At 50.7% G+C, this 9,994-nt stretch overlaps 1 protein-coding gene across 7 annotated transcripts; it reads right to left on the bottom strand.

The window, feature by feature from the left end:
- Positions 1–1,877: 1,877 nt before the first annotated feature.
- On the bottom strand, positions 1,878–6,280 carry LOC311207946 (tRNA methyltransferase 10 homolog B-like). 7 transcript variants are annotated; one of them, XM_084284333.1, is made up of 8 exons: positions 6,141–6,280; positions 5,949–6,057; positions 5,749–5,861; positions 5,186–5,338; positions 4,539–4,617; positions 3,609–3,676; positions 3,181–3,304; positions 1,878–2,711 (listed from the first exon to the last, which is right to left on the bottom strand). In XM_084284333.1, exons 1-8 carry the CDS (start codon positions 6,273–6,275, stop codon positions 2,515–2,517), a joined length of 978 nt encoding a protein of 325 aa, XP_084140459.1. In that variant the 5' UTR covers positions 6,276–6,280; the 3' UTR covers positions 1,878–2,514. The 7 variants fall into 7 exon arrangements, 6 of the variants coding, with proteins under 6 accessions (XP_084140459.1, XP_084140461.1, XP_084140462.1 ...); XM_084284335.1 differs by having other exon boundaries at positions 1,878–2,621; XR_014618303.1 differs by having other exon boundaries at positions 2,580–2,621; positions 2,821–3,304.
- Positions 6,281–9,994: the final 3,714 nt, after the last annotated feature.

The raw sequence follows: 9,994 nt of genomic DNA, 5'->3' as shown, positions 1-9,994 counted from the left end.
CCCCGCTCTAGCCAAGCTTTGTGTAATTCTGTGTACACAAGCACTGTGTAATATGCAAACTCATAGAGCACTTCAGTAACTTATGTATCTAGCCTGGGGTTTGTCCCTTACCTCCCGAATGCTTTGCAGATGGCTAGTCTCAGGGTGGTGTCGTAGCCTTCTTCTGTCACCTGCGGAGAGAGCCTTTTGTCTGCCTTTCCTCAGTCCTTACAAACATGCCAGGCAGGGAGATGACCAAGCAGGCTCTGAAGTTGAGTGAGATCGACGTCCACCCTGGTCTGACAAAGAAACCCAGGCGGCTTAGTCCAGTCTCTGTGGCTGAGCTTGTGATTGAAAACACTTCAGGGGGGGGGAAAATATATATATATATATGTGCTGTTTGACTGCTTTTGCAAAGGGGGTAGAGAAGGTTTTCCCAGGCTGGGGATACACCATATCCTCTCCTTTTGACATGGTTTCTGCGGGTCAGCCATATCTTCTGTTCCCGTTTGCTGATGCTAAAGAAAGTCCCTAATCAGCATCTTCTTCCCTTTGCCCCCCCTCGCTATGATATATCAGCTGTTTAAGAATCCCTGTCTTCCGAAAAAGGAAGTCCTAAGACTGAAGTACCAACCTGACAGCCATTGAGATGAGCCATGATGTTGGCCTCCCTTGGAGAAGGCAAGCCCCTTTTCCCAACTTTCTTATCAATAGCTCATCTTGCATTATGTGCTAGGTATCCCTAGCTACGTATGAGCTGTTAGCATGTAAACGTTTTCTAAGTTGCGTAGTCAATCAGTGTGCCTTCCAGTGCTGGAGGCACATCCTCAGGTCTCCAGTGATAAAGAAGGCAGCAAAAGGTCCCCGAGTGCTGTTTTCTGACTTTAGGAATTTGTTTGCAGGGGTGGTGCTTCCAACAGTCCCTGCAGATGAGTGTGCTCAGAATGGAGGGGCCTGCCTAAGGCAGCAAAGGGGAGCAGGTAGACTCCCAGCTGCCTTGTTCCACACAAGGTCACCCCATCTCCTCATGTGCCCAGGAAGCGGGTGGTCAGGACTGCCCCATGATTCTGAAGTAAAGGACAAGTCCTTGCAGCTGAACCCTAGTGTAGGAGATGGAGGCAGCTGAGGGTGCTGGCAGGTGGGTACTACATGGATGCTGTAGCAGTCCTAAGGGACCTCCCATGCCATGGAGATGCTGAAAAACACCCATAGGAATCTGGCAGCCTTTAGCAGCCCTACACTGACTCCAGTGCAGGTGCTGCCTCTCACTGTGCACCTACAGGCAGAAAGCTAGGCAAGCTGCCTGAGGGCCATCTGCTTTCCTGGCTGCAGAGGCTAAAGTGCCTTCAGCCACGGGGGGAGAATAGCTGAATATTCACTGAAGCAGGATTTTGTGACAGTTATCGCTGGCAGGTTGTTTTAGTTAGTGTGTGTGCTGCTGCCTAACAATCTCAGGGGATGAATAAGCAAGACAAAAATCTCTTATACTTAAGCCAAAGTGCAGACTTGCTGCTTTAGCAGGGTGCAGTGACACCTAACTATGCACTAACAACTGATGAGCAGTGCAGTGTGACTACAAACAGAAAGAGCCCACAGGCTACAATAAAGCAACAGGCACCTGCAAAGACAAATTCAGCCTATATGGGGATCAACAACTACTGCCTATCAACAGCTTCAGTCATTGACAGTGGGTGTTCTTGTTTGTTTTTAAAGCAACAATGACTTTGATAACTTTATCTTGTGTGCATCAAAAATGCTCTCTGCTCAGGACATAAAATGTGTCATGGTTCTGCGCAGAGCGCAGTCAAATCCCAGATACCGTTTTCAAGAGGAACATCAGAGTTAGTAAACGTCGCACATTAGTGCAGGATGACGGGTAATTGTAACACAGCAGTAGCTTTAAGGATGCAATGTGACTTTAAACATTTTATTTTAGGTTGTGAGCAGCATGCACAGAATTACCTACAGGCTTCAGCAACACACCAACTCTTCAGTACAAGAGGTATGAAGAAAATAGCACATGGTGTACCTGTGAACTTTAATCATTGCAGAATCTCTTCCCATCCCATGTTCCCCAATTAGAACAGCATTGCCTTTTTCTTTGGGAAGGACTTTTATTCAACAATGTGCTCTGTAATTCTTCCTATTTAATCAAGGTGAAAGAAGTAACCGTTAAGCTCTCCTCCCTGTCTTAGAACAGCTGCAGGTTTAAGAGTCACAGATTCTCTATTTTCATTCGCAGATGCTTGTTAAACTGAATTCCTGTCAGTTCTTTGTTGATGCCAAGGCTCAACTGGCTTTTGTTTTTCATTTCAGGATGAAAAGTAATTTCCAGCATTGTACTGTTGAGGCAGAATGTGTCACTCTTGACGAAGTCTGTATGCAAATAAATTTAAGCAGAGCTGTTTTTTCTACACATGTTCATGCTAGTGGCTCTGCTTGAAATCTGAAGTTTGCTGCTCTTCCCTGCAGAACTCCTTAACATCATAAAATAAAAGAGTTTTCTTGTGCATTGTCATGCTGAGGTATCTCCAGTTACTTCTCTGCATCTGGAAGCACGTAGCCTTTTCCAGAAGAAACTCCAGCTTTCAAGGCATCTGGCCAACTTCGGGTCTTGTAGTAAGTTGACAAGACATCAAAGACTGTTAGGAACAGAGACGTGTACCATGCTCTGATACGCTTATCCATGGCAAGCCATACTACATATTCCACTGGCTGCAAAACATTAGGAACTGAGAATAGATGATGCCAGAGTAGATTAGCATAGGGCTTGTGCTCCTTTTCACTTCAAATCTTACGAGCAAATGTCTAAGGTAGCTTATCTGAGAGCAAGCGACGTACCTATTTTGATGATGACGGGGAAGCTCTGACTAGGAAAAGCATAGGCTTTGACAACCAAAGCAACTTGCCTTGATTCAGGCTGACACTGGCCTGTCCTCCCTTGCCTAGGAGCTTGAGTGACTTCTAGCAAGGGCAGCCTCCTCACATTGAATTGTGCAAAGCTGAATGGTGCAGTCCTGCTCCCTGAGAATGGGCTGATACAGAGAAGTGTGAGACTTTTAAAACTGAAACACTAGGGACAAGGCCTAGCAAAAGAGAAGTCTGCTACCAGTTTCCCTCACCGCTCATTTTAAATGCTCTCTCAGAGCCTGTAAACTTTACCCACCCAGGCACATGACAGGACATGGCTCAGCCCCTCACCTTGATTAATTGCTAGTGTCTCCGAGTGGTAGTTCTTGGTGTTTACAGCTTTTACCATGTACTCACGAATTGGGAGGCGGGCTGTCTGCAAGGATTGCTCTTGTGCCCTTCGCAGAGTCAGCTTCTGCAAGGGGAACAGGAACAAGGTACCCAATGTGCACAAACATCTATGGCATGAACATCATTTTGAGGACAAGCAGCTATGAAGCTGGAAACTGTATTGGAGTTCATTTCACTCAGACTGTTCTGGTCTCTGCCTGGTGCTGGATCCAGGCAGAACCTTGAAGTTCTGTGAGAAAAACGGATGGTGGCACAATAGTGATGTCTCAAATCAGGGCAGCAGCAGCACTGGGTGCTGCCACTCGGATGTCTGCTCAGTAGAATGTAGGGCAGACAAGACTTTCAGATTCCAACAGGCTACTACCCACCTTGTGAATACTTTCATCCACCAGGCCTCCAAGGATGTACACTTTTTTTGGATCAATATCTTCAAGGACTAGAAACAAGATAAGTACATGCTCATCACCTAAAACACTAAAGTCATGCGCTACACCATTCTCCAGGCAAGGCCCAACTTACATGAGAAAGCTGTGGCCAGTCACCTTTCACCCTCAGACTGTGCAGGAAGCCAAGGCTTCTAAGACAGAAGTGTCTGCCTGAACCTGCAGGCAGCGTGAAAAGGGGAGAGCACACGTAGACCGAAAGCACAGACTGCCAGGGATGCAGCTCTATAAGCAGTGCTTTGCTCCTTTTCATAACTTCTATTCTGGCACAAGGCTGATGTGGTGAGTGTGATCCTAATCTGCTCTGCAGTTAGCTTCCCACTGTCAGGGTCACCTACCAAACACACACACACACATACACACACACACACACACACACACACACACACACACACACCCTAACCAGATTCTTTACCAGAGCTGCTTTCTTCCATAGAACGAGAAAGGGATCTGTGTCTCCATGAACGTGGGGCCAGGTAGAAATGGAGGGAGAGGAGAAAATGAACTCAGCACCAAATTAAACAAAAAGGGGATATTTGTAATGCATCCAAAACTGCCACTGCATCTCCACTTTTCTACTCGGTAGTATAACAAACTGCAGGAGTCTACACAGAGTTTTAGGTTAGGTTTGCTGCAAATCACAGCGGCATTGCTTTAGAACTTCATCCTGTGCCAAAACAGATTGAAATTGGAGTAGACTGAGCATAAGATCTAAGGACACAGTATATCTCATGCAGCTTGAGACAACGAATGCTTGGAATACGATGCATGAAATATTCCTAAAATAAAAGCTTAAAAAAAATAGATCAATCCTATGCCTTGGTTACCTGTGCTTAAAGCAAATAAAATATTTACCATTCTCAGAGTCAGGAGTGAGATAAACAATTGCATCTAAAGGAAACAGGTCCAGGTAACTTTCTTGAGTAGTATCCATCTGGAAAATGCAACACAGTAAGAGAAGCCCATTAGTCCTAAGTTCAGCTGACACAAGCTTCCAGACAGAAAGAAGCATATTGAAAGTGATGCCACTGCTTTTAGGCGTTTAAACCCCTACAAATATGTTTTGTTTTGTTTTTCTTTTTTTAACTGAAAAAAAAAAATTCTACATGGGCACTGATTGAGTACGTCAAGATCCATTAAATTTTCATCAAAATCTCTAGACATGGTTTGAGAAAGAGAGAGAAACAACTTCCTCATTTCAAGTGAGATTTTAATTCTTGAAAGATTCAGGAATCTCTGTTTCACGTGATTTTCTCCCCTCACTGTTACAACACACGACCCCGGGTGTGCTGCACAACACACAGCTCAATGTCACTACCATAACCTGCATGTGTAGGTCACATCCGTAAGTCCCACTGAGCTTGGTACAGAAGGCCAGGTCAGCCCACCACTGACCTGCACAGGGCATGGCTGTAGGGTGCCATTAGACAGGAACACAAGCCACTGGAATAGGGCAGCCTTTCCTTCTAGGCCTCAAAAGCACCGTAGACAGAAACCCTTACCAAGTAATTGGAGAAGCCGTCATTCATGCGAAAGCATTCCTCATAGATCAACGAGCCCACGACAAACTCCGTCAGGTAGAGCCAGAACGGCTTCTCGGCCTGTCTGTTGGCCCCGTAGAGCCTCCTGATCTGAGAAGCAAGGCGGCTGGTTTCCTTCCAAGAGATAACGAGCACCACATTAACGAGTGACCCACAAACCTCAGGGCCAGGAGCGCGACGGCTGTGTTCGCCATGCACGACGCTGGGCGGCTGCTAAGGGAAGGTGCAGGGAGCGCAGCTCCATTGCCTGCAGATCTCGCTGAAGCCCTGGCTGCCAAGCGCCCAGGCAGCCTGTGCTGGAGAGCAACAGGCCTCGAGGTGGAGACGTGGCCAACAGCAGGGGGGTCCCGCGTCCCCCGCCGCGCTCAGCCCAGGAGAGCCTCCGGCGTGTCCGCACCCTGGCTGTACGCCCCGTCCCGCCGCGCCCCCTCCCGCTGCTGCCGCCCCGGAGCCGCTTCCTCGCGGGACCCTCCCCGCGGGCGCAGCCGCGCAGGGCCGAGGGGCGGCGGGCGGCGGCCCCGTACCTTCAGCGACATGCGGTCGGCCATGCCGAGGTCCACGCAGAGCCGGGGCCCCGACGCCCGCGCCTCCAGCAGCCGCTGCTCCGCCAGGGCCTTGCTGTGCCGGCGGGCGGCCCCTGCGGGACAGAGCCGAGAGACCTCAAGGGGCTGCGCCGCGACACAGCCGCCACCCCGCCGCCCTCCCCCGGCCCCGCGCCGCTCACCTCGGCCCCCGTCCCGCCGCGCCCGGCTCCGCTCCCTCTCCTGCCGCCGCCGCCTCCTCCGCGCCGCCAGCACCCGCTCCCAGCGCCTCCGCTTCCGCAGGACGTTCCTCTGCGGGGCGGCCACACGGCTCAGCGCCCGCGGCCGACCGGCGCCCACCGGGCCCCGGCCCCGGCCCCGGCCCCGGCCCCCACCGAGCACGGCGCCGCTCCGCCCGCCCCCGCCGCGCTCGGCCCCGCGGCCGCCGGCTCGATGCGCAGCAGCCGCATCGCCTCGCGGAGCGCCGCCGCCTCCCCCGCCTCGCCGCCGCCGCCGCCGCCGCCCTCCATCGGCGCCGCTCCCACCCGCTCCGCTCCGCTCCGGGGCTGCCCGTGCTGGGCGGAGCGGGGCGGAGCGGGGGGCGGCCGGCCCCGGCTCTCGGGAGCTGCTTTCACGCAGAGGCTCCGGGCCGCGGAGCCTTGCCTGAGCCCCCCCTCCCGGCCTGGCCGGGGTCCCGGGTCGCCTTGCTGCGCTTGGAGAGGTTTCTAAAGCACCTGAACAGCGCTGTAGCTGTAGGGGGCGGCTGCCCCTGTGATGGGGTCACGCAGAGAGAGGCACAACCCTGCCAGAGAGTTTCCACCTACCCGTATGGGCACGTGCTGATTTATTCATTCATTCATTTATTTTTCATTTTTTCGTTCATTCATTTATTTATTTATTTATTACCCGCTGGGAGTGCTGATTTGTTTGTTTATCTATTTACTTATTTATTCATTTATTTATTACCCGCTGGGAGGGGGCTGTCAGGCAACTGCCACGCGGGACCCGGCAGCGGGGCAGGGGGCAGGGGGAGCCCGGTCCCTGTCCCGGTCCCGGTCCCGGCCCCGGCCCCACGGCGCCGGGGCAGCCGTGGGCCGCGGTCCCGGGGGCCGGGAGGCAGCCGTGCGGCCGCAGGCCGGGAGCGCCCGGCAGGGGAAGGCCGCCCGTGGCGGAGGCCTGTGCCCTTGGGCCGCGCGGCTGGAGCCCCCTGATAGCTTTTCCTTTTCTTTCGGCGTTGCAAACTGCGGGTGAATGTGTCGGTCACCGCCTGCCAGCCCTTCCTCAGGCTGTGCCGTTTCACACGCACGGCTTCCTCGGAGCCGGGCACTTTTCCCTTCCGCTATTAGAGGGAAAAGCAGTCCGGCCTTCGTAGCGGTGCGTGCTGACTGGCTTTGGTTGCGAACAGTGTGGGTGGCTGATCTTTACGTACTCGGAGACCTTGCTTTCAGCAGCCCTAAAGTTGCTTGTCGTATTCCATTTTTATTTTTCTGTTTAGCCTCAGCAGTCACATTCTGAGATGGTTTTCCTTTTACTAGTTACTTGCTGCAGTGTACTGCTCATTTTCATCCGTGCTGCATAGATGCATCCTGGTGCAGCTGCTTTGGAGTCATCCTTCACAGCAGCAAGCAGACATGACCCTGGTTATCACGGTGACTCACTCATGCTGTAGGAGGGGACTGACAGTTCAGTTTGGAACTCAGCTACACCCATGCCAAAAACGAACACTTGGAGTGTGCATGATCTAACAGGTTTAATTTTCACCCCAAATTTGTGGGGAATGCTGTTGGAATGACTGGTAATTACACGGCGTTCCTTGGGAGTTTGGATATTGCTGTGGTGAGTGATGAAGAGCTGTGGAGACTGCTCACAGTACGCTCTGTACAGGGAGTCAAGACACCTTGGTGCTGTTCCCACACCTTCACCACCGACCTAACGCTCACCCAGCAGGAGTCACCCCTCTTGAATGCAACTTTCCTCAGCTGTAAATTAGAGCTGCTGGAGTGAAGCGCTTTGAGACACAGCTGAAGAGCTACCAAGGCCCATAACCTAGAAATGCCTATAGCTTCTCTACCAAACACTGCATGATCACAACACCTTACTGCATTAGTGCGGTATTTCAAAGTGTGACACACAGTCCTGTCAGTACCAAACTCTTTCCAATGGTCTTGGTATGACAATGCTGTTTACTAAAGGCCACGAAAAGGCCTGAATCTGGTGCCACTTTACTGGCCTGCAGGAGGTGAGGCTGCTTTGACTGGTGTAAAAAAGGTGGATCAGAAAAGAAAAAACAAAGTCTTCAATTTATTCATAGTGCTGCCCGCTACTGAAGATCTGTTAGGTCTACTGCTGGATGTTTACGTGATGTTGTATGAAGAGCAGTGGAGAAAACATTTTAGCTTGTGAGATGCCTCACGTTCAGCACTGGAGCAGATGGGGTGATCCATGAATAGTGAGGACTATGCAGAACAGCAGCGCTAGCCTGCCATCTGAGACGAATAGGAAGGAAGGTGACGTGTAGGAAGGAGGTGAGGGGATGTCATGTTCATCTGATGTCCACTCAGCAGTGTAGTGCTAAAGCCAAGAGTGAGGCTTGGGTTCTCTTTTCCAGTGTGCCAGCTGCCTGCTAACAGCACAGAGTGATTTACAGAGACAGAGGTGCCCTTCAGTCCTGTCATAGCTGAGGAAAAACCCTCCCTTCCCAGGCTCCCAACACGATAAATGTCCATCCAAATAATAAATTTTCCTCTCTCCTTTTTCACCAGCATCTGCCTTTCCTAGCCGCTGGGGGACTAAAGAGAAGGCCCCGCATGGCAGCCCTGTGCCATGCATACAGCACCACAGAAGATAGCTCTGCCAAACCTATTGGACGATACCCAGTGCCAAGTAAGAAGGACATGCCATACGATATTGTGGAGCTCATGGAGGAAGTAGAAAGGAGGGTAAGAAGTTTTATTGTAAAATTACATCAGTGGAAAGCATCCAAACTTTGAGTAGGTAATACATTGTAAGAGACCAGTTCCCGTACACTTTGATGTAACACAATCCTGATACAAGACTGAGGTGAGCTGCACTTCTTCCAAAGCTGTTTCCAATCTATAGGATGGGGGTTTTACTGGTAATTCTGCAGGGTAAACACTGTATGTCTTCCTGGTTCCCTGAGGCTAGTGTGTCAGACTGGGTTGTGTAGGGTGGAAGCAGGAATGTTGGCATGTTTTCTGGGGATAGCATCTGCATTCAATTGAAACACTGCTACAAATATATTATATATATATATATATATATATATATTTGTTTGAATTGGAGAAAAAAAAAAGTGGTGGCAGCTGTTTTGATGATAGCATGAAAAGGCTAAGAGGGTACTTCTGCTGCTGTGCTTTGACTTTTTTTACCCAACGCTACATGGGGAACCACATTTGGCATACTGGCACAACAGAACAGTAAGCCTAACACACAGCTGAGAGTATGGAGGACGAGAGTTTCCTTCCCTACTGCTGCGGAGAGCGAACGTTGCACATGCTTCACTGATGCTGAAACATTGCACAAGCCACAGCTCTTCTGAGACTTCTCTTTTCCAAGACCTTCCTCTCACAGGAAAGCTGGTCCATCCCTTCCTGTCCTGTGAGTCTGCTGAATCTTTGCTACAAAGCAAACACCAGCAGCTCATAGTGTAGCACACCTGAGCTACACTATGAGCTGCTCTACATAAACACCCTGAAGAACAGCAGCCCATACGCTGGTAGAGTCTACAGACGATTACTGCAATCACAACAAAAAAATGAGTGTGTAAAACTGCAGAGGGATCTCACCATGTCTGGCAGCCAGGCACTGAGGGGCAATTGAAATCCCATACTGATAAATGCTGGCTGCTGGAACAGGTGGGCGCTGTAAGAGCTTCTCTTGCCTGTAGGAGGTAGCAAGTGATTCTCTGTGAATGGCATGCCATCAAAGAGATGTGCTGTGCATTGCCAATTACCCGGGAGAGAATGGAGAAAGAAGCAGAGGAACGTCACTGTGCCAGCATGTTATACTCAGTGTGCCTGTACCTCCTACACCGTGCTGTTTGGGCTGGACTGGCTCTGTCTTGTGTCTAGTAAACTTGAAGGAATGAGGAGAGCTCCAGGAGCTGTAGGATAGTCAAAGGGGCATTGTCGCTTCTGAGCAGGGAGATGAAACAGATGATAATGTTTCTCTTTGAAAAGGAGTTTGTCATATTGCCCCAAGGCAATACTGGTGTGTCTGAAGTGAGCAA

The sequence above is a fragment of the Netta rufina genome (genome assembly GCF_964035555.1).
Source record: "Netta rufina genome assembly, chromosome: 3".
NCBI lineage: Eukaryota > Metazoa > Chordata > Aves > Anseriformes > Anatidae > Netta > Netta rufina.
Note: the sequence above shows the minus strand (reverse complement) of the source record. Positions and strands in the feature narration are given on the sequence as shown.